Source organism: Apus apus, chromosome 4 (genome assembly GCF_020740795.1).
Source record: "Apus apus isolate bApuApu2 chromosome 4, bApuApu2.pri.cur, whole genome shotgun sequence".
Taxonomy (NCBI): domain Eukaryota; kingdom Metazoa; phylum Chordata; class Aves; order Apodiformes; family Apodidae; genus Apus; species Apus apus.
The window spans coordinates 5,502,478-5,530,201 of NC_067285.1; the positions used below are offsets into that span (position 1 = coordinate 5,502,478).

Genomic DNA, 27,724 nt, shown 5'->3' on the forward strand with positions numbered 1-27,724 from the left:
AGTGAACTCAGTCATAAATCATTCTCATTATGGTCTCTTCTGGACAGCAGGGTATTTAGAAACCTTGGAGGAGGTCACGTGGTCGCCCTGAAACGATACTTTTTCCCAACTCAGAGCTGAGAAAAGATCCTTTCCAGCACAGCTGTACAGTTGCCTTTTTGTTATCTTTTATGACAGGAAATTTCCCTGGTAAACTGGTGGAAATTTACATTGCCTCTTTAATTCCAGTCCCTCATCTAGCACATTTGCATGAAGGGGGAAGTTAATTAACTCATGGTCTTCATAATCACATGCTTTCTTGCTAAATACTGTTGTCTAGAAATAGATTCAGACATGCTATTAACATAATATGGTGGAAATAGGATTATTTCTTGTCCACAAACAAAACAGGTATTAAAAAAACCTTCTTGCCGGCGGCGAGGGAAGCAAGCAGTCCAGAATCAATGTGATTGATAAAGCAAGCTTCGATTTATTGAATACACAGTGTTACTTTTATACCCTTTTCCAAACCTACATGTAGTGAATTCATTGGATAGTAACCACGCATAGTGAGTTCATTGGATAGTAACTACTTGTAGTGATTTCACTGGACGGCAACTACTTGCGGTGATTTTACTGGATAATAACACACATCTGAGTTCCAGGGTTCTTCCTTGTTTTCTATCATTCTACTTCTCTACCTTGTCCTTGAGTTAGTTCAAGCTAACAGAGATTGTTTATACTTGTGTTAGGCTAAAAAAAGAGATTGCTTGTACAGCTGCTGTTTGTGCCACACTCTCAAGGCCTCTCGAGGAGATAGCAGGGGCCCATGGCCCTGCTGCTCAAGCCATTCTGCAACACCTTCTGAACTGCACTTTTAACTACAGGTTAGTAGTTAAGACATCTTGTAGCCCTTCTGTAGCAGCACAGAACATTACAAAAGTTTATATTTGTAATCAACATTCTGCTGCTTCCTTTCACTTGTTCTGGAGCAAAGCATAGAGCTAGAGAGGTGTGTTGCCCTACAGCATGATAGCTCTTAGCACTACGGGAATTAGAGACAAATGTGGGAATTTCAGACAACTGACTGTATGCAAAGGTGGAATCCTAAGGAGAGGATTATATGGGTAACAGGACTGAGACTGTAAAATACTTAAACAGATATTCTAAAATATTTTCAGCTGAAAATGTAAATGAATTTTTAATGCTTTCATGTAGGAAACTCTTTCTCTTGTCCCAGAAAAAAAGAGAGGGAAGAGCTGTAGGAGGAGTATCCCCTGGCACCAAAACTATTAAAATATTCTTGAAGGAGAGACCCATGGGGTAGCATTCTACTCTGCCTGTATAAGTCACATTTGTTTGTTGTATACACTGTCCAGTTCTTCAATGGACAGTTCCATACTGATCAAATTAAGTGTCTGAGTTAGGAACTGGCCCTCACTAAATAGTTAACAGAAGAAAGTTAAAATTCCTGTTTCATACCCTCAGAGCCTGAACATACTCCAGGGAGCTAAGCTAAAACACAAGAAATTATCTCCTTCCCCACGGTCCTATAATGCCCTGAAAGATCTATGAAGCAAATCCCAAAAGATTTCTGAACACTGCTACATAATTTCTAAGTAAGACGAGAAGGTAGACAACAGTAATTAACAAGTGTCTACCTTTCTGGTATTTCCTAAGAAATTAAATCTGTGCACTGAAGAATACATACTCTTTAATATGCACAGTAGTTAAGAAACCTGTAGTAAAAATACTCTCTTGTCCACAGATTAAATTCTAAGATTGAGGCAACCTCATTAAATTTTGAATGTCTGCCACAAACACGTTACAAGAGAATGACAAGGGAGTATCTCAGAGACACTGACAGCTTTATGAGTGAAAGGTACATTTCATGGATGACAGCTTAAAAATGCTTTATAGGAACTAGAAGTCTTCTGAGAAAAGCTATACAACTTTATTATACGACTGTCAGCAAGAAATCATGACCAAGTAAATCTTTATCTCCAATTGTTCTGATTTTCAGAAGTAACTGGGCATTTTGCATATATCAAAATATCAGACAATTACCTCTTTTGAATCCCAAATTTCTGCTCCATCGTTGTACATTGCAAGAAGTTTTTGATTACCTTTCCCTGGGGCAAAACGTATCTTTTTCACCCAGCTTCTATGTGTAGGAATCCCCCTAAGAAAAGAAAAGTACAAGGTTAGTATAATTCATTCTATACTTAATTCTATGGGTAGTTAAATCCTTAACACTGCAGATTGTTTTGTACAGATTAAGGAGAAAAACAGATAGATAGATAGATATATATATACACACATACACAAATGACTATCCAAATTATCATGAAAACTAGAAAGATTGAAATAAATAGGGCACATTTTGTCAGAAGCTACTGAAGATTTAACATAAGAAAGATAACTGGCTGTTTTAAAAACTTTCATAAAATGTTACTTGATCTGAAAAAACAAAAGATGAAACAGAGAACTGTTTGAAATTTTATTTCCAAATACTTGCATTTTTCCCCTCAAGCATCACCAATGTCCTGCTACAGTGAACAACAAAAATTAGGAGGGCAAAAACACTCTAAAACTCAGGAACTTATGATTATCTTATCAACTTTATTTGCAGTCACACCTGGATACTCTTGCTTTCAAATCCCAGAAGTTTAAGTTTCCATCAACGTCTCCAAGAACCAGGATATCCCCTTTCCAGGCAATACATGTAATGCTACCCATACTTCCCTGGAAATGTTAAAGAAGCAGAATAAAACCTGGTGATTAATAGAGGCAAACACAGGAACAAACATTTCTACATTAGTATTTACTTTTTTAAACATTAAATTACATGATAGACCAAATTCTGCTCAGTTAAACCAGAAACAATTCTACTGAATATAATAAGCTCTTATCAAAGCAGTCATATTTGCTTCAATATGCTTCAAAAGACATTTCTTTCTAAGAAATGTTGGGTTTAAACCAATGCAAATCACTTTTCTGTCTTTTGTTGCAAGGAAACACCAACATGCCAGACCTTATTACACACAGCACTAGCATATTGTAAAGGAGGAAACAAAAATAGAACAATTCCTATTTCTAAGCCCAACTTATCAAACTCTACAAGAAAAAATAATTAAAAAAAACAAAACATCAAAGATTGTTCTTCAGAGTAACTGGGAAAATAAAACAAATTTAAATTTCACAGAAGAGCGCTCTGGCCCACTCAAGTCCTCATGATGCAAGATAAACTCAACTAACAGCACATAAACATGTTTCAGTAACATCCTTTTTGTTATTCAAGCTTTTTGTATATGCTTTGCTAAAATTCTTAAAAATAATTCATATCCTTTATTCAGAAAGCAAATCAGGGCCTGTGAAGATTCCAACTTGTAAAGAAAGAATTTATTTCAACACTGTTTTCAGTAGAAAAAACTGTAAGAACATGAAAAAAGAATTTATACAGGCTTTAAAGTTGCAACTTTTAGTTCATATTTCAAACAACTACATCAATGACCACTTGCCACTACAATGCATATCCACGTTTCTTCTGCTGGCAATCACAGCTAAGAAAAAAATTAAAGCATCAATGATATAGAAAACTGGAACTCACATCAGGAGGAATTCTTGCACTGTCTTTTACTGTGTTTCCTTCTACTGTGAGATGATAAACTTGCCCATCAGCACTTGTAAACACAAAGTGCTCTCTGGCAGAAATGTTTTGGCTCAGCTCCGATTTGCTCTCAGCTTCCTGTAACAAGCTTTAGAGGAAATACAATGAGTACTTCTTTCTTGAAATTAGAATTGCAAGGCAAGTTCTTCCTAACTAATGCACAGAAGCAGCACAAAAACTTATGTTTCCTTCAAAACAATTTGTCAGAAGCAACAGTTAACTCATTTATATGCTTGCAGCAACGTTCAGGGGGCAAGTAAGAGCTCTTCTTCAAGAACCAAGTAAGTAAAGGACTGCTACAGACATACTGCTTCTCTTTCAGCAGTAAATCTTGACATCTGAAAGCTAAAGGGAGGCCCATAAATTTGTGTGCCTGGTATGTATTCAAGAATCAGTTCCAAAATACTGTGTTCTGTGGAACAATGGCACACAGCTGACAAACAACTGCTACAGAGTTGCATTAAATCAGAATTTAAAAATACCTGATAACAGAAGATTCTACGCTGCTGACTTCAGTATCTGATGCAACCGTCTGTCGGGCCATGGCCTCACGGGCTGCTAACTGCTTCTTCCTCAGGCTTTTTAAGTTATGAGAAGGTGACCATTCCTGCAAAAAATTGTCCAGGAAAAATGGAACAGACAAATGTTTACTCCCTGAATTTACTGTGGATTTTTCTGTTTAATTACCATGACTTCAATTAAGATTGCTTTGTATGATACCTCCCCGCAAGGGGCAGATCAGATTTCTCCCCAAGTACCTCATTTTTTTTTGCCTCTGTTTAAAGACAGATGAAAACTGAAGGGTGAAAGCACTTATCTGTATGCTAGAAACAGTAACAAGCTGCTGCAAAAATCCTTCATAGGTTTTTACACTATCTCAACATATACACTTAATAAGCAGACTTTATTCCTTACCAAAGCGGTCGCTGTAGGGAAGTTTTTAGACATCTCTCTGAGCAAAGTGCATGTTCTGACATCCCAGATCTCCAGTGGTTTGTCTTTAAATACTACAGCTAGATATTGCCTAAAACAAGTAAGAATTTACTGCATCAAAAGTAAGCATTCCATTTTAATTTGAGCATTCCACTTCACAGGTGTTGTTCATATCAGCACTCTGGAATCCCTCAAAACTGACACAAGGCAGAGTAAATGAATTTGGCTCAAATCCCACTCCAAAGCTTGTGACTTCCTTGAGACAGAGGTGCAAAAGAGTCTGTCTGGAAAGGAGACATTGTTGAAAGCTAAAAGAATTGGAAATTTCTGTCAGGGGGTGCTGCTGAATTACTGTAAGGAGACAAGGGAGTAAATGCAGACAAAGCAGCAGCACCTCTGATTTAGATCTATTCAGCCCAAGCTGATGACTCCACATGGTATCAGAAAGACAACCAAGACTGTAGGTTGGACTGACTTTTTTCTCTACTCCAGACATGCCAAGTGCCTAATCCAGTGATAAATGAACATAAAAACCTCTTACACTAAACCACTTGTCACTCACATCTTTAGACCTTTCATCTGTGGAGCTAGATGAGTAGAACACCTTCCATCTACCACTTTTCATGTGTAACTTGAAAATACAGAGAGGTTCTGCAGCTACTCTTCATAACTGCATTCATCTCTATTCAAATGAACATTCCTTTATTGTTCTCACTTAGCATTCTAGTCTCTTCATCTAAGGTCACAGCTGTTCTTAATTTTTAATGTATTAATAAGACCATTATATGGTTGGACTCTTCCAAATCCTCTGGAGCACATATATACTTCTGAAAATATTCCCATGCAAGCCACAGAACTTTAATATTTTTCCTTCAGTGTAAATAATTTCTTCTTTTATTTTTTCAACTTACAGAAAATGCTTTATTAAATTCTACATCATAATTTCATTTACACAGGGAAGTACAGCAATCTCACAAGAGTTCTACTGCTGTTATTTTTGATACTATAAAGACCAGGGTCTCCTGTCACAGGCTTGATCTCAAAATAAGTAGGATTTGATGATAAGCAAGGTGGTCATTTATCAGCTGATTTCTCAAATTACTATACCTCACACCTGGTTTTCCAGTAGAAAATCATCATAAAGGTGTGAAATACATAGAAAAATTAGTAACACCTGAAAAATCATCACAACTTTAATGACAATCTTCGAATTTTAAGTAAGGCTTAAGTTACAGAAAAGGGAATTAACTCACAGTATAATCAGACTAGACAAAAATTGTTCAGCACTTTTATTCTCCCTGATAGAAAAATGTCTGCTCAGTGAATGCAAAATAAAAAAAGAACTAAAATATAAATGATTGATCTTGCAATGTGATTGGATCCTGAAGTGACAAAGTCACCCACAGAAACATTCACAGTTTTTGCACTTTGAGCTAATATTCTAAGGTATTTTTCTCTTCATGCTGTTACATATTTTTCTGTACCCTCTGGAGTGTTTTTTCCTGGAACTTCAATTATTTCTATGAAGTCATGAGGGTCTTCATGCAGTACAGTGAAATGTAAAAACTTCACAAGGCTGATCTACTTACTTCAAATGAGACACCTTTATCATTTCAATAGCTGGCTCATCGTTGCCTCGCTCCCCACGAAATGCAATGCTCCTGCCTGGACACAAAAACAACAGAGAGAGGGGAAACAGAAATAGTTACTAAACCAAATATATATGTAGAAATAGTTTATAAACTATGATGTTTGTAAACAAAAAGAATCTGAGAGCATTCCATGATGAATCTATGATTTCCATGGTGAAATGCTAACTCATCCTACACTTACCAGACACATTCTCTCTTTCCAGATGAAAGAATAAACCCTAAGAACTTATCATCTTATCCCCAAGAAAATTTTCACCCACCTGCATGAAGTACTGCAGAATTAAAGGTGTTATACATGTCACTAAAATAAAGAATGGTCTACAAACCCCAGGGTACCACAGCATCTCCTATGCAAGTGTTCCATTTTCCTCAGATTTCAAGGAAAATGCGAATTTTCAAACTTAAGCCACTCAATGGCTGCTCACAGCTAAATCACTTGTGCCAATTATGTGAATGAATTCAGTTCTCAAAAATGTTAATTAGAGCTGCCATGTCAAAGGCCAGGCTACAGAAAAACCTTCTAGCTCTATTTTCTTCACAAGTGAAGACACCCTCTGAATTTTTTTCCTTATTGCTGTTCAGACACTTAAATAAGAATTTTGTCAACGTGTTCATGAAGTAAATACAAATCAGCACAGCTTTCCTAGAACTAAAACAGAAAGTTGGGTTAATTAGTGATGGAAGACCCAACAACCAGTTAAATGAGTTCTTGTAAGTTTTAAAAGAGGAAAAGTCACATTTTTTTAAGTAAAACATACGCTAAGTTGTCAGGGATCCACACTTACTTGGAACTTGGCTGCCTGCAGAAATACAAAGCCTCTTATAAACATTTCAATAGTGATTTAATAGCTGAGTGAAAAATCAAAATCCCATTTTACATGAAAGGAATTACACAAAGTACAGTATCTTTTCTGTTTTCATTTTAAACAAATGAACAAAAGACATTCTCAAGAACAAAAAGTTACAATATTATTATGTGAAAAGAAGAGCCTCTTTGTGCAGCACCCTGTAAATACAAAAAACTGAGTCTTTTCCATAAGCTTAAAAAAAATAAAAGATCCCCTTATGCTACTTAAAGCCACTCAGAATTAGCCACGTGTTACAAAATTAAGGCTCTTCCATTAGAAATTAAATGGCTCCAGGTTTTCCCATTCAAAAATGATTTAAAATTATAGAAGAGCTTCCTATTTTGGTCTGTCTCATCTTCCACCCATTATAAGGCCAGAGTAGTTGAGAAACACACATAATCTGTTTCACTATCAATTGTAAATTTTTAAAAGTTTTTTATATTTAGCCCTTCCAATTCTTTATACAAGTATCCAATTTCATTATTAAAATATCCATTTTATGTTCATACACATACTCAAAATTCTGGCCACGCATCCTTGAAAAATTATCTGTTGCTGCTACAAATTGCAATCAATGTTTCAACATTATTTCAGGTGCTCACAAAACAAGGAGTGTAGACTGTGATATTTGGAAATAGATGAATTTTGTGAACAAGATACACCACTAATACTCAGGCAGTGTGAATGCTCCCATTCCTCCAGCTGACACATTATTTTAGTAAGTCCAAGCCACAGATAGCTCTGCAAAGATGTTGTTTCAAGACTGTCTGTAGAGCATCAGGTGGAAAAAATTACATGGTATCACAAGGACAGAAGAGCAGAAGCAGTTAAAACTCCTCTTAATTATTCTATTTTGTCATGACAACAGAAGAAAAAAAACGGTAAGAACTTCAGCCTGTTACTCCCCAACAAATCTATCAGTCTCTTGTAGGAATTTCTCAGGGAATACTAACCTGTTGGTAGGTCCACCAGCTGCAGCTCATTCCTTACTAGCCCCAGGTTGTTTGGTGTTGATGTGGCAAAGGAAATAAACCCAGTCAAGCTTACCCACTCAATTCCCCTGTCATCAGAAGAGAGTACATGCAGTATATTAGCCAAAGTACCTGAACAGCTAGAGAATAGCCTGGATTGAGAACAGTATTTTTTTTATTCATGCATATTCTTCAATTTGAAAACACTATATTTAGGCATTAAAAGAAGCTAGGCAACTATAATGTAAATATAAAGTTCCCAAATTAAATTATAGTTTCTTTTTCAGACTAGACTGGTTCTTCTTTGATTAAAATAAACATGTAAGTGAGAAAGAAACACTAGTAATTTTTGGAAAATCCCTCAGAGATACTCAGCACTAGAGTGGATGAAAAGCACTGGCTTATCAGAGGGGAAGAACTACAAATAACTCAAATTATCAGCATACAGAAAAATATTCCTGTAGCTAGTAGAGTGGGGAGCTGTGATTCTTTCCATCCAGAGAGAGGAGACATGAAGTCGATCATAGAATCATCACCAAGATTGGAAAAGACCTTCAAGATCATCAAGTCCAACCATCCAATCAAATAAAATAAAAATAAAATAATTCCCTATTGAAGTATCTCCTTTTGCAAAACTTCCTAATAAAACACCTTTGTCTGCTAGAATTAAGGGTTACATTCAACTGTAAAAATATTAAATTGAGTGATTCTATACATTCAACTTTTCCCAGTTCCTTCAGGGGTAAGATTCAGTCATTTTGACTAATGTCTCTAATGCAAACAAATTACAGAGTGTACTGAAGCAGATAAAAACACAAATTACTTTTCTAGTTGGGAATGGATTGTTGTAACTTTATGACAAGGCAGCAGGTACTCAAATTAATTATAAGAATTATAAGAAAAGGGGAAAGGTAAATCAGGAAATAAACCTGTATCTTAGAGAAAACTGTATTAAATCTCATTCATCTTATCAGAAAATACTCTCAGCTTCAAATTTCATTATTTACAAAGAATTTTCCTTATACTTCAAATGTATTTGTATGGTCTACATGTCCAAAAACGAATGGCAGCAATGGAACAAGTTTTTATTTTCTAGGAAGAGCACAGTTAAGAAAAAGAAATTACAATTAAGCACTGAACATGGTACATCTGAGATAATTGTACATCCTGTAATGGAGACTTCAGTAATTCAATCCCAAACACCCAGGACTTCATTGCAACACTCCTTCCACTTCTCAGGCAACACTTATTTACTAATGCACAGAAATAAGTCCAGCACACCAACACCTGAGCAACATAAATGGTGGCTACTTCTCATTCATCTTCCTCTCCATGAGGGAAGTTTTTTTTTAAGGAGGTAACAAATTCAATGCAACAGTTCACACTTGGATGTAATGCAGTCATTTCCAAGTTGTGTCTGCAGGCCATGCACATTCTTGTTACAGTCACTGAGATTTTAGATTTAAAAATTAAAAAGCTGTTGCAACCTTGGTCTTGCTGAGCTTCAGTGCTAAACAGTGAGAAGCACTGCTCTGGTCAATTATCTACCAGAATAAGCAGAAGTCTCAGTGAGATGCATTGCAAATGCATCACTTTCACTAAACTAGAGGCAACACTGCAGGCACTTTATATACATGTCTCAAATATACTCTCAGCTTGGAAGATGCCTTATCATTCTCATCTTGCTCCACTTCAAAGCCAGAACAGGTATCAGATTTAGTTATATTACGGTTCTTCTAATTTCTCTTAGTAGCTAGAATTAATTGCATTTCTCTGCAATTCCTGAAGGAAGGAAGTCTGACCTCCTGCTCACAGTCTCTACCTGTTTTTTCCTCTCACTTATGCTCCTAGTAATAGCCTGATTGACTTTTCCTCTCTGTGTGCTCTGAAGCATTGCTGCTGCTTCCAGCCTCAATGCACTAAGGAAACTGGATGCAGTTGATGCATCTTAGATCAGCAGGCACAGCTCCAATTCAACCTAAGTTTGACTTTGACAGTGTTACAGCTTATACATACCAGAGATACTGGTTCAGACTACTCAACAGGCAATTTCCTTGAGAATTATTAACAACGAGTAAAGACACCCATTTTGCTGGTATGTTAGTTAGACATTTTAATGTTTGTCTCCTAGAAGGATTACAGTAGGAATTAAAATTAAAATCTTACTTGACTTCACAGGAATGGATGCTTAACTCTTTGTGTAAGAGTCCACTTGTAAGATGAAACACCAGGACAGAGCCATTACTTGTACCTATAAAGAGTGTTTAAAAAAAAACAAAACACCTGTAACTTAAACTTTTAGCAAAGGTATTTTGATTTCTAGTGCTTAAACCCCAAAACATTAAACCCTCCAAAGTTCTCTGTAGCCAGTGAAATCCATTTTCCTGGACTTATTTGTAGACCATGTGGAAAATCTGTTCATTCTTCTGGCATTTTCACAACATGCCCAGTTGCAGGAGAAATTTATTTTGATTACTCAAGAGGAATAAATGCCTCAAGGAAGAATATTAAACGTTAACCACCCATTAATGCCAGGAGAGAAACATGGGTAAATTTTACTGAATCATTCAAGCAATTCTGCTTTCTCATTTCTGAAATAATAACCTCATTCAAATTATAAATCAGTAACTTAGCAGCTATTACCTTTGATCAGATCAAATACGTTCTGAAACACTGAAAGGTACAATTTTCTATTAAACACTGCTAGGACTTATTTTTCCTTTTCTTTTTTCTTTACACTCATATTAACTTTAATAAATACAACAATGGATACCTAAAGAGCCACTCAGGTACCTTAAGTCTAGAATGCTCCAGACCTTGTTGCAAATGCACTTCCTATCTACCTGTTAGTTTCCTAATCTTTATAATTCACCTGCTTTAATAGCTACAGCTTATATAAAAACAAAAATGACATTTTAGTAGCATCACTTCATGTAATCAGAGCACAACTAAGGATGGCACTCTTAGCTCAGTAATAACAGAAGTATTACAAGACTTGCATATATACATGTACATGCATTATTATGGCATTTTCATTACTGGAGTGAGATCCTCTTTGCAAACTCCTGCATAATGTTCACTTTTGCAATCCCCTCACCACCCTGTCCAAAAACCTAAGGCTCTACAGCACAGGAAACCTTAAGAATAACAAAAAAACTCCCAAGTTTGACTTGTGACAGGCACAGCCTTGACTGAGCAGCCAAGAATCAACTGTTATCTTAGGCATTCCAAGAGCATCTTTGAACAACCCAGATACTGAGGTCTGATTTTACAACCTGCTCCAATCTTTACATTACAGCATCTCTGTGCCTACTGATCCAGTTCACTGACTGCAGAGAAAGACAGCAGCCTGCGTGGCTACACTGTGAAATCCCTGATGTGGTCTGCAACAGCATACCAGAAAGGCCAGATTTAAACAGGAAAACCTCAAGAGTTGCTCACTGGCAACTGTTGGAATATCTAGAGGAGTTAACTGCATTTTTAATAGGACAGAATAGATTAATTAAGGAAAAATAATGTGCTTTAAGTATATGTTTAGGTACTTACCTCATAACAAAAGTACAGTCTCTGTTAAGTTAACTTATTCTACAAATGCAGTGCTGCAGAAGGTCCATATTTAGTGATAGCCATAATTAAGTCAGAGCAGCATGTAAAATGCTGAGGGAATCAGTGGACCAATAGCATAGTAAATGAAAGGATAAATACAAACTTGCTAATATATTGCAATTTTTCAGGTAGCAATACTTCAACCCAGGGCAGTAAAAAAGAGAATATCCAAAGATTCTCAATGCAAATCAATATGAGGGCCACTATTTGTGATGAGTAACATAGACTTAATGTAGATTTATTATTTTTTTTTTGCTAGTAACTGTATCTGTATTAAATTTAGAACTTAATATTTTCAGAGCAACCAATAAATTAATCAGGATACTTACCAACAGCAAGAATTGGCTCATATTGTTTGATGTTTTTTGTTGTAAGAGGCGGGCACATGCGGATAGCAAAAGGAGGCAAAGGAAGTCCTGAAAGAAGCCCAGTCAGCAGAAATTTGAGGTGCACTTCTTGTAGAAAAGAGCTTCTTAACTGTTCTTCTCCAGCAATTGTGCCTTGCCCTGCTTAAAACCAAAAGGACTTGTTAGTATTAAATTTTCATCTGAGATGTTACAGGAAGTTATCAGATGCAGGAGTTTAGAAAACAAAAGTTACAAGTAACTTAACATACATGCTAGCAAGTTTTATTTAAAGAAGAATTCCTTCCTGTTTATGTCTGTATCATAAAACTTTTTTCTCCAATACTAACCTTCTTTCCTAACACTCAGACACAGAAGAAAAAAAAAAAAACAGGAAGAGCGAAAAAAAAGTGCAACCATTTCAGTTTTCTTCTAGAATTCAAGGGTAGTTCCTATTTTATTTTTCTCCTTTTGTTTTAGTTGTTGTTTTGTGTTTTTTTTTAAAGTTAGTTACAAATATTTTAACATTATTAGACCAATTCAAAGACTTAGGGAGATGTAACTCAGCACAGCAAAACCTGAGTGCAATTCACTCCTAGAAATACAGTGAATTAATTCCTCAGATACAAGATAGAAGATGGGCACAAAAAAGTAATTCCACTGTTCTATACATATATATTTTATATATATATATATATTCTGCAGCCAGCTGTACCAGTCCAAGTGTTGTGAGGTACAAAATAACACCAGCTTGATGTCAATGACTACAGGAAATGTAGGTAAGACAAGAAACATGCCCTAAGTGCCATCTTTCAACACACAAGCTAAAATGCAAAAGAACCCCTCACAGTGGTGAGCTGCCTTCACTCAGCATATACACAACTTTTACCAAACCAAATCCAAATCTGCACCTTTGCATCTCTGAGCAGCACTAGTCACTTTTCCAATAAAAATTAGTTGTAAAACATCAAGGAAACCATCTTTATGGAACATTTCTCAATGCCAAAGTGTTGGCTGCTAAGTAAATTTCACAAGGATGGGATACATCAGATAAATTGTCTTCAGCTGTTTAAGATTGCTTTTTAAAAATGATGGAGTTTTGACCAAATTCCATTTTTTATTACCTTTTTTTCCTCAGAGAAAACAAACTTTGAACATTGGTCCTCAGCATATAACATCCTCAAAAAGATTTGATAATTTCTTTAGTTCTATTATTTCATAATTACTACTTAAATTGCATAGAAAAAAAATCTAACATATGTAGCTCTTAAATAAGCTAAGATGTACAATGATTCAAAAACCCTAGAAATCAGTAGCAGCAGATTAGTGAAAGAAATTCTTACCAATCATGTTATCTAAAGAAAGGTCTGGAAGTTTATTTTGGAATGCTCCTACGGGAATTCCACAGAATGAGATTGGGGAATACAAAGGTGATGCACTTGAACTGCTGTAAAAGAAATGAAAACAAGTTCCTAATGCAAACTGGATCACTCGTTATCCTAGGTCCTCAATGCTGGTTTTCCCTCAGGTTGTTCTTTCAGCATTCCTAGCACTTCCTAGTTGCAGTGTGTTTGGAGAAGATTATTCTCAACACTTCCATGAATGACTCTACCAGGAGACAACACCCACAAAAATGTACAACGTTTAATGTAATTTCCTTAGAGAGACATTCACAAGTAACAGAAAAACAGATTGATGGATCCCTTGTTCTGAACTGGACCTAAGCTTCTAAATATGTTGTGTATTAGTATTTAGAGCTATATTGATGAACACACCTAAGGAACATAATGTTTCAGAATTCAAGAGCAGACTCACAAACTTGGGGAATGGCTTTTGTTAACCTATATAAACTTCTTAGATAGGTTCCAGATGACAGAATTGAAGCACTGCCTTCCACATAAACATAAGAAATATAATTGCCTTTGCACACACAAAGCTCCAGCAGAAACTTACAGTATCCCCTATGTTTACAGTCCTGTGTGATATCTTTGCATCGGGTTTTTGTGTTATTTTTTTCCCCAATGACTGTGACCAAGTTTCAGGTCAATCTCCTTCTAAAATGGCCTCAAACATCCCCTGCAGCTTTGGCCATTGTGTCCTGCTGGGCTGAGGACAGGTCTGCTTACTGACTGCACCCAGCTCTATGCAGAAAAGCAGTTTAAGGCATGTATAAAGCCTTTTCTTTAAAATCTCACTTTAATAGACTGAGTGCAAATGTTAATTAAGACCATCAAATCCAGCAGGATCAAGAGATAATGGAGGAAGACTCTTTCCAAATCCATTAAAGACTCTGCCAACTAGAAATATGCTTTACTGTTCAGTACAATCCAACCATATCCAGACTCCTCTGGGCCAAGTGCTTCTTAGATTAGTATTACTACTTTTTTTCCTGGGTTTAAAATCATGACAAAAATCAGTATTTTAGAAATGAGACTAAGAACCCAAGAAGTAAAACCCAGCAACAAACAGATCCTAAACAGCTGTTTGAATATGCATCCCAAAGAATCCATCTAACAGTACTTTTGGGAACACCAAGAATAAAACCAGTAAATCACTGATGAGTAACAAAAGGATCTGTGTTGAAAATCTGGTATTTCTGACATTTAGAAGTCGACTAAGAATTCTGTATTTCTTTTATGGCAGTAAGCTATTCATTTTATTCAACAGGTTTATTGCAGCAGCACGACCATAATACACTGCACATTAAAGAACTTTACTGCTTCACATAGTATTTTTAGAGACTGCTCAAAATCTAAAACTCTAAAGGCTTTGTATATAAAAAATAAAAATATTCCAGCCACCTGCTGTGCAGCCTTATACAGCTCTGAGTCAAATTCACACAAACCTAGCAGAAAGCCCTCCCCCTACTAAAAATGTAGTCCTTTCCAGGCTCATTTTGCAGTCCTTTCCTGTGATTGAAAGTGAGGGATGTATTCCTGAAGAAAATTACATCATCTGAAGAAAGCCAAAAGAAGATAACGTTCCCCTCAAATAATGTGAATATTCATTCCTATCTTTTGTTTCCTTATTCCAACTTCTTAGGATGGAATTATTTTTTAAAGAAATAAGAGTAAATACAGTTCCTTCACTTTTGTTCCTCTTCCTTTCATCCATACACATGTACAGCACATGTCATACTACCATACACACAGGGACATGACTGTTGCTTTCAGAATACAATTCAATGCTAAATGCCACTGGTCAACGTTACAGATGGAAGCTTTGATAAGAAAAATAAATCCCATTACCTGTTACGCACATTTCTGCCAGAAATACTGGATTTTAATTCCCAGATCATTACCCTGCCATCACTGACTATGAGAGCTGCAGAATTCTCATTCACTGGGCAACACACCATACTGAAGGGTCGAACTGTTTTTGTTACCCTGATTGCATCACACTGACTTCTTAAATCATAAATCAGCTCCTGAACTGGGTCTGGATCTGTAACATCAATGTCCCACAGAGGACAAACAATTAGAATGGAAGACAAAGGATGTGATCAATCAACAGAGGTAAATCTGCAGAGTGACTAAGCTCTTTGGTTGAAATCCATGTTTCCTGTTCAACAACTAGGAAACATCCTAAAAAACTGCACAGTCCTGATCTTGCTGTACAGAACACAGCTCTGAAAGATTCTCCAAAATATAACCTTGCCTTTAAAATACCTTACTTAACATCAATCTTGCAAAATCTATAACCTTGTCTTTAAAATATCTTACTCAACATCAATCTTGGAAAATCTAAAAAAAATACTGTTTCATGTCTGGGTGGAAAGTGCACCTGTTCACAATCCAAAACTAACTTGGTTTGTTGGCAAACCTGGAAGCAAGTAATGCAGCTCACCAGAAATTACCAAAATGCCAAAACAAAAAAAAACTAAGCAAACTCTAACCAAAAAATAACTTCATTGCATTTACAGAACTATGACTTTTTCCCCCTTCTTTTTTCCAGTCTCTTCCATTATATTTAAAAGGCCATTCTTAATAACACGTCACAAAAAAGACAAAAGTTTAATAATTTATATTTTAATCTAAATTTAAGCCCATGTCTTAGCTCTAAAATCAGTTCTTCCAACTGACTAAATTACTTCCAAAACTGTGTGTTTACCTGAAAGATATGTTTTTTCTTAAAGATAAAAAGAATGCAATCATAAGCTTTTATGTAAGACTTTCCTGTATATGTGACTCTTAAGCCACTTCATAATTAAAGCATTATCTAGTGATAAAAAGATTTTCAGGATATTACTATCTTTATTTTGCACTAAATTTCAGCAAAGTCAAAAACAATTTTGGGAGAATCCAGCCTAAATTTAAATGTAACGTAACAAAAAAAACCTATAAGAAGGGCTGTAATTCACCACCCTCTATGAGGTGTGATGGTTAATATTGTTGTTAAAGTAATAATTAAAACGCCTCAATGTTCATGCTGGATATTTCTGACAAAAAACATACCTGGCTCTTCATTGGGAGTTGCAGTTAAACTGCAGTTAGATCTACGGACCCTTAAAGTTATACAACCATTTTCATGTAGGCAAAATAACCCATCACGCTGAAAACAAGGAATGACCTGGGTAAAGCAAATACCACATTATACCAGGTTATCAAAACTGTATCATTTGCAAAATACAATTAAGCATGTCACTAAAAATGTCCCCATTAATACAACAATTCAATACATTTCTTTAGCTACAGTACTTGCAACTATGGAATTAACTTGAGACAGGCACTAACATTTTTTATTTGAATTGTTTGATTATTTTGGTGAGTTTTTCCCAACACTGATGTGCCCATATTTATTCTTTTTAGCTATAATATTATAAAGCCCACACAAAACAGTAAAACAAAAAAAACACCAAATCAAACTGTCTTTTTTGGTATCAGAATTACTGATTCCAAGAGAGCAAAATGCTTCAATAAGACCCTAGGGTAGACACAGTTGCCTAATTAAGCAAAGGCAGATGCTCAGAGATCTAGCATTAACTTCAGTGTAAGCAGCTTAACCATCAGAGAACGAAATGTCCTTTTTCCACAGCACTGTTTCCACACTGGTAACTTCTGTAACAGCACAAAATGAAGTGGTTTTGCTGCAGAGCTCCAGAAACTAAATTAAAAAATGCTTGGTTCAGAAAATACTTTTCCCCCTGGTGAGCTAATTTCTTTTCACCCTCTAGGACTAATCAAAACAACTATCAGTGGGTCCTGAACTTAGATATGTTCTTAATAAACTATTACAATGATATAAACCAAACAAATTTTCATTACCTGTATGAAAGGCACACCTGTTCTTTCAATTGCAATCACACCCACTGTCTGATTCACTTCCAAGTCAAGAATCAGAATTTCTCTGGGATACAGTAAGAGCATGTAGTTTCTTTTGGAAGGCAAATATGACAACTGGAGGCAGTCGTTGAGTGTTACAGATTCAGCACTGCAAAACATCAGAGAAAAACTTGAATCAAGTTCAGTGTCAACAAATACTTCAAGTTCAAAATAAAATTAACAGAATAAATTTTCCTGCAGCAGCCTTTTTTCAAGTATTCCCTATTTCCATCACTAGAGAACTGCAGAGTTCCATTTAGTTGCTACAGCAGTGCAAAGCATCACTGACCTTTAAGACACACAGTCAGTTGATTTTCATCTAAATAAGATTATAGAGTAATTTTTTAAATAATATGTAATCCAAATGGAACAAGTATAATTCTTACATATCTCAAATACAAAGCAATTAAATTCTGAACAGTGCTGGCTGCCATGACATTTACTGGTATTCATGGGACTTTACCCTTCAACATGCTGCTTACCTCCTTTTTGATATTATTATGCACACTACCTTATTTTGAAATGAACAGAACTAGCCTATCAAGAATACTGCTCTTCGAACTCAAAGAAAGCAGCAAAGAGCAGGAATGTTCATCATTTTGTTGATTGCTACCAGCAGACTGGCTGCAATGTACAGAGGCTCATTAGGTACCTGCAATCCAATGGACTGTATTCAGTCACACTGAAGAAATTAATCCCCATGCTGTGCTCAGGTCTGCTGGTCTCTGAACTGACTTAAATGTATCATCCCTTCAAAGGGCTTATAGTTTTATTCTCCTCATTCCACCACACACTAAACCCTCCTTACACTCTTCTTGCATTGTATTTCTTGCTTCAGGAGTATTAGTTACCTTTGCTCTGCAATCACTTTCCTGACAATCTCCTGCTCCTCTTTTCCCAAAGTTTCCCTAAACTAATACATCACCAGATAAACCACTGCTGCTACAGTTTTTGTTTCCCCTTTTTCCATTCTACGCATTTTGGGTGTTCTGGATGGAAAAGAATCCTAGATTCACAGTATGTTAGGGGTTGGAAGGGATCTCTGGAGATCACTGAGTCCAACCCCCCTGCCAGAGTGAAAAAAAAAGACTATCATACCCCTAGCAATATTCATATATATAACTTAAAATGCAAACAGGAGAATGCAGAAAAATGGGATCTTCACTGATGCTGTTACCCCAGAGCATAGAAAAGGCTGCAGCAGCAGATGAGCTCTCTCAGTATTTGCAAATCAGATGTTCTGTCCAATACAGGACAAATAAAGCATTAGAGAACACAAAATAACAAGATAGTGCCCTTTAACTTCATATCAAAAATAAAATAAAATCACAGTTTCTGAAATGATTACACAAGTATGATCAAGTCTGCTCCCTGCTCTGCAATTCAAACATCTTATTAAGACAGAGTATAAATTAATTTCTTATCTGCACTAAATGTCGGTGTCAAGTGCTAATTGATAAAACAGACTGATTAGTTTGTTCTCAGATTCTCTAGATGTTTGAGAAATACTTTTAATACTCAAATAGAAAGTACAAAAGGAAAGAAGTAATTACACCACACAAAAGAAAGTGGTCTAGAGAATTTCTTACAAGAAAACAAATCTCAAACTGCAACAACTTCAGTTTTAGAAGGTCAGAAAATAGACAAAAATGTATGTATAAACTCTAATTTTACTTATACACTATTAACTTAAAAATACCTCCTACTGCATTATCATGTGAAACATCAGAATGACAACTCTTCTCAGGTATCAGCACTTACAGAATTTTTATTCTCATGTTATATCCCTTCTCATTCCACAACTGAAATGAAACACATTAGCCCGTTTTCCCCTCATTTTTCCCCCCCTAAGAATGATGTTTCTGAACTTACACCAGCATAAAAATCCATTAGCAATGTAAAACATGCTGGGATGATATGGCTGATTTTACAAACCAAACTGGATGAATGACTGTCAGTGTGACATCCTTAATTAATGTCTTCAAACAGAAGATCCAACCATCTGCCTACCCCAATGAATTTTCTTTTTTAACACTCATTATCTTGTAAGCTCTAATCTAATTATATTTCTCAAGTACACAGGTACACAAAACATTACCTGAGAAGATATATTTGCAGCCTACCTTGGTTTTTCATTACTGATTAAGATTTTTACTTTATCAAGGGCTTTTTTGGCCCCCGTAGCAGCAGCCAGCTTGTTGTGAGAAGGACTGGAATGGGGACTAGTGATGTAAACTTTCTTCCCTGAGCTGGCAGGAGCTTTGGTAGGAGAGAAGTCAGAGATGAACACTATCCCTTCACTGGTGAGCACTGTACCAAGAAAAAACAAGGCTTATTTTAAATCTGAAATGTGGTCGTGAGGTTCTATTTTAATGAAATTTTGATGGGAAGAAATGCTGATAACTTCAGTAATGCTGCATTAGGTAGAAAACTCATCATTCTACACAGCCAGCACCTTCTACAGAAAGAACAGCAGATGGTCCCTTCCAACTCATCAATATCTGCAAATCTCAATTTTTCAAAATTAAGTCAATACTAAAAAACCCCATGGGGATTTCTGGCAGATACTTCTTGTTTATTCAGTGCAGTTATTCTCTTTCATCAGCTATTTTTCTTTAAGCTTCACAATGCAAAGAGAAGGCAAAGTTGCACACATTGGCTATACACCATCTTTTGTTCTCTTGCAGAGCCTGGCTCAAAGAATAATTACATTATTTATGTTGCAGAATAAAGATACAGCTCAGCTGTAAAGATGTAGCTAAGATCTTACTACCTCTTAATAGAAGTTTGAATGGTATGGTAGATGAACAAAAACACAAAGCCTGGAAACTGCACTGTCTCATTACAGACCACGAGTGATCAAGCTAAACTGAAGAATAAAACAGTGTCTCTCTTACTTCCCTTAGTTTCCTTCTGCTAAAATGTGACTAAATCTGCATTACATTCCCATTAACTTCTAAACTGCTTTTGAAACTGATGCTCAGAGATTCTTTAAAAAGGAATCCATTCTGCTGAAACATTTATTCTTGGTCTACTCACCTCACTGGATTTTCCATCAGTGTCCTCCCCCTTACAGCATTCTATGTCTGTTTAACAGGGCTCTCTACACATGGCTTCCTCCAGCTCCCTATCTACATGCTCTCCACCTTCTTACTATTTCTTTTATTTCTTTTCAGCCCTCTAACTTCTCTACTCATGCCCACTTTTCACCTTCCCTCATATAATAACATCCCAATTTAGAAGATGCTACGCTGGCCAAAGACTCCCCTTTGTTTTGAGACTTCTTGATATGCATGCCATTCTCTCCACTCCATTACTTTAATATCAATATTAGCATTTTAGTTTAACATCTCTCCTGGCCACACATACTCAGGTCACACTATTTTATACCTAAAAACTTACAAGCTAAGTGTGAGGGATCAAAGGGATCAAATGAAAAAGACAGGATGTTTTCAGCATAACTTTTCTTCCAGAGTTTGGTGCCTGTGTCTGCATTCCACAGTACAATGTAGTTAGGAGGATGAACTGCAAGTAGTAAATCTCTAGAAGCATCTTGATTCCACAACCACTGCATGTCTGTCAAAAGAAAGAATGACAAACACTGCAATTAATTTTCAAAAACAGTTTGTTACATTTTAACAGTATTCCTCCTCTGTAATACCTCATCTTTAAAGAAATTAATAGTGGCTTGCTAGTCACAAGACATTTTTATCTCTGTTCTAAAAAATAAATTCCTTTCATGGCATGAATTTATGTACTTGACACCAAGAATTATTATTTCAATCAATATCATTAAGAAAGACAGACTGAAGATCTTGGAAAATGTTACCCTAATGAATTAAATCTCACAGCATCCCTCTGGGAGTCACCAAGTCTTACTCTACTCAGAAAATGAGCAAACACAAGCAAGGCTACTCATCCCAACAGCAAAATTCCATGGCAGGACTGAGCATAGTTTGCAAAGGTGATGGATTTGTAGTGATGCTTCATAAAGTAACTTCCATGCAAACATCACAGACTATCATTACCTTGAATTGGTTTTGCATGTTCTTGTATTTCACAACGAGCTGCTCCTGTTGCCACATCCCATACAATTATTTTTCCAGTAACATCAGCAGAAGCTAAACGTAAAGAATATGGAGAGCCAATATTGTGATGGTAATTTTCTTTTGCCCATTTAACCTGAAGACACAGATGAAAATTGGTCAAGGACAGAGACACCACACTTTGCACATTTCAGATGGATAAGCAAATAATCATTAACAAAAAAAGCACAGTAATGGCTACCAATAGCATCTGTATAAGCACAACTTTAAGCTACTATCAGTAGTGCAAATGTGAGGTATGTTTCAGATCTGCTGCATGACTGCATGGTGGATATTTTCAAATTACATAAATCAACAATCCTTGTTCCTGAACTACAACAATCCCTAAATAGATACTATGTATATAAAAAGCTTACTCAAATATTTAGAAAACACTAAATGGCAATGTTTACGGTTCTGTGGGCATCTACAAACCTATGGCCACTGATTTCCAAACAAATGGAAGTTGAAAATTTACCATCCAACTTGTATATACATCCTAAAACATGTCACTTTCCTCCCTGGTCAAATATGTTATGGGGGAAGCAAGGAAAGCTAGTCTTTATTCTATATGCTGCCTCACAGCAAATGACAGCAATAACTGGACATCTTTTTAGTCCTTCTCAGCATGTTGCCCCCACTGAATTCCACAAACCACCTTCTGGTTTGGGATTTCAAGATGCACGGGCTTGCAAGTTGACAATACTTACAAAAACTGTGTGTCTTGCAATTTGAAACACTGTGTACAAGTCTCCTGAAATTATAAGGAGGTAACACTGACTCCTTCCTTATCTATTCAACACGGACTTTTTTGCTACCTGCTTTAAAGGCAGCCTTCTACCCAAAGAGAAACTGAAGAGCTGTGTGCTGTCACAGTACCTGATGGAGAAAGGTGAGGCCAAACACTTTTTGCAGATACAGAAAGCATGACATTAAAAAAAATACAAACAGAATTATCATTAGGCACCACTAATTTTGCAACATGAATTAGACTCCTAACATTCAGAGGACTGTAGCCCCCTTTGTGCTACCCCTCTCAGAGGTGTGACCAGGATGTCTGTCAAAAGCCTAGCTGAATAAATTAAAGAAACATTACACAAGCACACACAGCAAGCACTCTTCAAAGAGCTCCAGCTATAAACCCAAAGTGTACCAGAATAACAGAGAATTCTTGGGACAGTCTCCTCCACTTGCAAATTCCAGTTTTGCAATTCCTGATTCCCTGCTGTTCAAAAAAATTCACCCATGAGGACACGTGCATGTAGCTATTAAAAAAAGTAATTATAGAAATGTGGAAAGCTATTTCTTCCTCAATTCAATATATATTACTTTGAAGCAACTTCCAAGTTTGAAAAACATAATTTCCTAAGGGAAGAGCTGTCATCACCAAGTTAGGAAGAACAAGAAGGTGACTGTTAACACAACCAGTCTCAACCAGAGCTCACGTAGCTCTCACACCTAAGTCCTTTTTTCTCATTGCAGTCACACTGCTGCAACCAAGTCCCTGCACAAAACCTGATCCCTCCACTAAAAGGAATTATTTTCTTACTGTCCTGATCACTGCCTCTCTGCCCTGACTTAAAAATACAGCAGCATTGGTCAGAAACAGGAACCAGAGGTGAAGTTTTTTGCAATTTTCACACTCAATCTTACCTGATTTAAACAACTTTATTATCACTGTTTATTAACATTTTAGAACAGACACAAATGAAATTTCAATCACCAATCAGAAAATTGTTCCTGTAATCACATTTCCTTTTGTAGAAGTACTCTCTCAAGCACTCTTTGTAAAGGCACAAAAAGAAATAATCAGATATAAGCCACTCCATACAAAGTCATCAGGATCCCACAAACACCACATGGACAACATATAGGGATCCATTTACACTGAAACCACTGCCTACTCCAGAGACAGTTGTAACCCCCCAAGGCAAGGTAGTAATTGAAAAAACAGAAGAAGAAAAAAAAAAATAGTTAAACTGATTGCAGAAGAATTATGAAACAACTGCTTTTCTGTTTGCCATTTTATGTTGTGTTTTGTTTTCTTTTTATTGCAGATAGTGGTGTCTTTTGAAATTTTTCAGATCCGAAGCATGAGTTTTGGAGAAGATCCCCTGCAGACCAAGTCTGCTGGTGTGAACTTCGATGACAAAGAGTTGAAGTTATACATACACAGCTTCTCACAGCTCCCTTCCAGCTTACTTAAGCTCCTAGCATTTACAAATCAAAAAAGAAGTCAGCTAGGAGCTGAAGAAAACTTACAAATGCATGTAAAGGTATCTGCAATGAACACAGAATCATAGAACCATTTAGGCTGGAAAAGACCTTTAAGATCATCAAGTCCAACCTTTAACCCTACTCTACCATATTCACCCCTAAACCATATCCCCAAAGATAAAGACTGAAGCTAAGTGTATGCTCAACCAAAAAAGTTGCCAAAAGGCCAGCAAAGGTATTGATTCAGTGTCTTTTACTCTGTAGTTGCTGTTGTGTACACATCTTTGCTGAGAGATAACTGAGAAATAACCTCTCCTTCCTCAGAGTCAAGTAAGTTGCCTCACAGTTGCCACCAGAGAGACTACTCATAACAGTAGCACAAGCTCCAAGTTGTGCTGGGCAATCAGACCAATGTCTGGGCAACCCTGAGAATCCTCAAACCTAACTAAAAGATTTGGGCAAGCATACGAACATGCTGGAAGAAATGAGTTGTCGGTCCTTTGTGACATTTTGGCATTATTTTTAAACATGTCACAGCACACAAATCTCAAAACAAAACATAAAGTATCTGTTTTGAAACCTAACCCTTCCACCTTCCTCTTTTCTAGTCAGCTTCAAAATTTACTTTAACCAAACAAAACTAATTCCTCAACTTTACAACCACTTTGAGAAGTGACAGTGTCAATATCTATATGGCTTTTGGCCAAGATCTTGGATGGAACTGCATCAATTTTACCCTACCCGGTATTTTCACTTGGGATTTTAACAATTTATTTATTATGAGAAGAAAAACTCACTTATTTGGACTCTGTAGCACAGAAATATATTATACCGTACAAAGAGACAGAAACACCACCAACTGTGTAACTACTGAATATACTAAAATTGCCAAACTATTCACCAACAAATTGAAGCTCTGTAGTGTACAGAAAAACATCATCAGAACATGATGGCTCAGAAGGCAGTAAATTACGGAAACCAAGACAAAATAATTGTGTTTAATTTTAAAATACCAGGTAGCCAAATCTGATACACTATTAGTGTATCTGTACAAAGATGGTCTATTTAAAGAAAATTACACATGGGGAAAAAATAGTGTGCAATTTCCAGAAGGCACATTCAAACTTTATCTTTTACCACAAAACACACCCAAAATCCCCCTACCTAAAATCTGTTTTACATTTTAAACTACTGACTGCCTTCTAACATAGCATTTGGACTAAGAACTACCTAACATGACATCTGCCAGCCAAACATTCCTCTAAAACCTGACTGAATCTGTCATTCTTCACAGTCAAAAAAATGATGTATCAAAAGAAATACATTCTGTTCCACACTTGACCCAAAGTCAAACTCTCTGTAATTTCAAGTCAAGGACCTTCACAGGAAGGTACAGGTACCCATCACTTAAGCCTAAACATTAGCTATTTTTTATGGTTAAAATAAACATTCTGGTATTGTTCCTTTTCTATTGGTAAGAATAGAAGGAAAAACTTGAAAGTAACTATCTAGTTAAATGGTGTACTGGTTAACCCCACTATGGGAAAGATCATGAAGGGCATCAACGGAGATAAATTTGATATTTTTGTAATGTGCATTTGGAATTCTGTCATGCTGAAAACTTTCTTAAAATCACTTCTGTCTGTGTTCTATGTCACTACCAAATGTTTCTATATGTTCTCTACCTTCTATGTGTTCTATACCTTCTGTAAAGGTTCCCCACCGATCTCAGCTGAAATTTCAGCATGTATTGTTTACAGCTTTAGCTGTAAAAGAGATCATGTAAAATACAAGTATTTTACAACAGATTTTACGTAAAAAACAAGTGCAATATATAGATAACATATATTATATATATACATGATATAGCATCAAGTACTTACAGTGATTTAGAAAAATAATATATACATCAGAATCAAGTAATACACCTGAAAACATGTATGTCTCACCTTGACAACACTAGCTTTGTGTCTTTCCAAAACCTGTAAGGTCTGAGCAGTATTGGCATCAACTACCAGCACAAGAGAGTGGCATCCATATGCAATCAAACCTTGCCAGCCCCTGGAAAACACATAACATCATCGAACAAGTGACAAAGAACAAAAAGCACTTCAAGAAAGAGGCTTTTTTTTTTTTTTTTTTTTGTAAGCTGGATGCATGCAACTGGACACAAACAGTAACCAGTAAAAACTATTTAGTAACATAAAACTCAAAAGCACTAGGAAATGCCATTGCTGCACGGACTGCTGAACCATTTGATGATGGAACTCCAAGCCACACAAAGCAGCTTTTTCTGTCCACCTATAAAAATCCTCTTCTAAATCTAAGCTATCACACAGGGATTCATCAAGATCATTCCCAAATTTTATGTCCAAGCATGCAGGCAAGCCATGTATTTGCGATTATATATTTAACTGCATCCTTTTTTCTTTGTTTGCTTGAGACAACCAAGGAGCAGTAACAATGATTACAGTAACAGTGAAAATCTGCTGAGGTGTGTCTAACTTGAGGAAGGTAAATGCAGCCACTGCTTACAAATATAAAGGTATGGTGGACACCAAGCCAGTGGGAACAGCCAAAGGAGAAAAACAAAGTTTCACACTAAGAATACTGAAGTACTTCAGCGTCCGCTGCTTTGCAAACTGACAAACCCAACGGCCACAGCTTGGCCCAGGTCACTCATTTTTCCCCTCGCTAAGGTTCAGCACCACTAGGGTGATGCTTCCTCGCAGCGCAGCCGGGTGAACCCCCTGCTCAGCACAACGAAGGCAAAACCCACGGCACGTCCCGGCTCTGTGCGCCACGTTTCAAAACCAACAGGAACAGAGACGAGAGGAAGCTGCTCCGATCTCTACAGTTGCTCCGATCTCTACAGCTGCTGGCACCAACCAGGCCGCAGCCCAGGGCGGCAGCTGTCACCGCCAGGAGGGTCACGCTCAGCCACGGCCCTGCCCTTCCCCGGGAGCTCGGGCAGCAGCAGCTCCCCCGGGCTCCTCACGGCCCCTCCAGCGAGCCACGCGGGGACGACGGGGCTTCTCCGCAGCTCGCACGCTGCCCGGCAGAAGGGGACGCGCCTTGGGCACGACAGCACAGCATGCCCACCCCCAGGAACAGAACAGGACCCAGGACCTGGCCCGACCACCAGCGGCCACGACGGCAGGACGCGACCCCCGGCAGGAGGGTCCAGCTCTCCTCTCTCCCCGGCGGAGAGACCCGGGGAGCGAAGCCTGACCCGCGGCCGAGGCGAAGAAGGCGCAGGAGAAGCCCGGGCCGCCCCTCTCCCCTCCCCTCGCCGGGCCCGGCAGCCCCCGCCACCTCACCAGTCCGCCGCTCCCTTGTTGGGTGCGCTGAGGGCGCCCGTCAGCGTCCGCGCCGGCAGCTTGATGTTGACGGTGAAGCGCTGCATGGCGGGCCCGGCGGGCCGGCCCGGGCCGCGGAGGCCGATGGCGCCGCCGCCCTCCCGTGCCCCGCGCGGGAAGCGCGGCTGCAGCGCTGCCGCCGGTCCGCCCAGCCGGGCCCGCCGCGGCCCCGCGGCCCCGCAACGGCAGTTCCGGGCTCGGACACGCCCGGCGCCGCGGGGAAGGCAGCGCTAAGGCCCGGGGCTGCCGCCCTGAGCCCGGCCGGGCCCCTCAGCACCGCTGTCCCGGCCTCGCCTAGCCGGGAACCGGCTGCAGGCCGCTCCGCGGGGCCTGCGGGCAACCCCGGAACCGCCACCGCGCCTGGGGGAGACGGGTTCTGCCTGGAATCCCGCACCCCGGAAGGAAAACAGGCGGTGGGAAGGGCAGGAGGCCCCGCCTGCCTCGGCCGGACAGCCCCGCGGGACGCGGGCGCCTGGTGCGGTTCCGCGCCTGGGGACACCTCGGCACGCAGAGCGCTCCCTGGCAGGTCTCCGGGTGCGTGGATGGGGCAGGGCCCGCTGCCAGGTGCGGGGAATCCCTTTCACCGTCGCTACTCCCGAGTTCCCTCCGGAGCGGCCGAAGTGCGACAGCGACAGCCCCTCTCGCAGCCCCCGCGCCGTTCCTGCTCCGTCCCTCGAGAGCAGCGAGAAGTATCCAGCCCTACCTGAGGCACCCTGTCCCCAGCCTGTCCCCAGCCTGT

At 38.2% G+C, this 27,724-nt stretch overlaps 1 protein-coding gene across 4 annotated transcripts in view; it reads right to left on the bottom strand.

The window, feature by feature from the left end:
* Window positions 1-27,322, bottom strand: part of WDR11 (WD repeat domain 11) — a 40,258-nt gene extending 12,936 nt beyond the window's left edge. Inside the window, exons 1-18 of one of the 4 annotated variants that reach the window (XM_051618879.1) lie at window positions 26,947-27,322; window positions 25,576-25,687; window positions 21,353-21,506; window positions 20,727-20,900; window positions 19,448-19,634; window positions 17,268-17,433; window positions 16,458-16,572; window positions 15,252-15,447; window positions 13,347-13,447; window positions 11,989-12,165; window positions 10,220-10,304; window positions 8,036-8,142; window positions 6,172-6,247; window positions 4,565-4,673; window positions 4,132-4,256; window positions 3,590-3,737; window positions 2,618-2,724; window positions 2,047-2,161 (exon numbers count right to left, since the gene is read on the bottom strand). In XM_051618879.1, coding sequence (XP_051474839.1) covers window positions 2,047-2,161; window positions 2,618-2,724; window positions 3,590-3,737; window positions 4,132-4,256; window positions 4,565-4,673; window positions 6,172-6,247; window positions 8,036-8,142; window positions 10,220-10,304; window positions 11,989-12,165; window positions 13,347-13,447; window positions 15,252-15,447; window positions 16,458-16,572; window positions 17,268-17,433; window positions 19,448-19,634; window positions 20,727-20,900; window positions 21,353-21,506; window positions 25,576-25,687; window positions 26,947-27,032 — 2,340 coding nt within the window. In that variant the 5' untranslated portion in view covers window positions 27,033-27,322. Of the gene's footprint in view, window positions 1-2,046; window positions 2,162-2,617; window positions 2,725-3,589; window positions 3,738-4,131; window positions 4,257-4,564; window positions 4,674-6,171; window positions 6,248-8,035; window positions 8,143-10,219; window positions 10,305-11,988; window positions 12,169-13,346; window positions 13,451-15,251; window positions 15,448-16,457; window positions 16,573-17,267; window positions 17,434-19,447; window positions 19,635-20,726; window positions 20,901-21,352; window positions 21,507-25,575; window positions 25,688-26,946 lie in introns of all 4 variants that reach the window. The other 3 variants (XM_051618878.1, XM_051618880.1, XM_051618877.1) reach the window with 3 other exon arrangements.
* Between the last annotated feature and the right edge of the window lie 402 nt (window positions 27,323-27,724).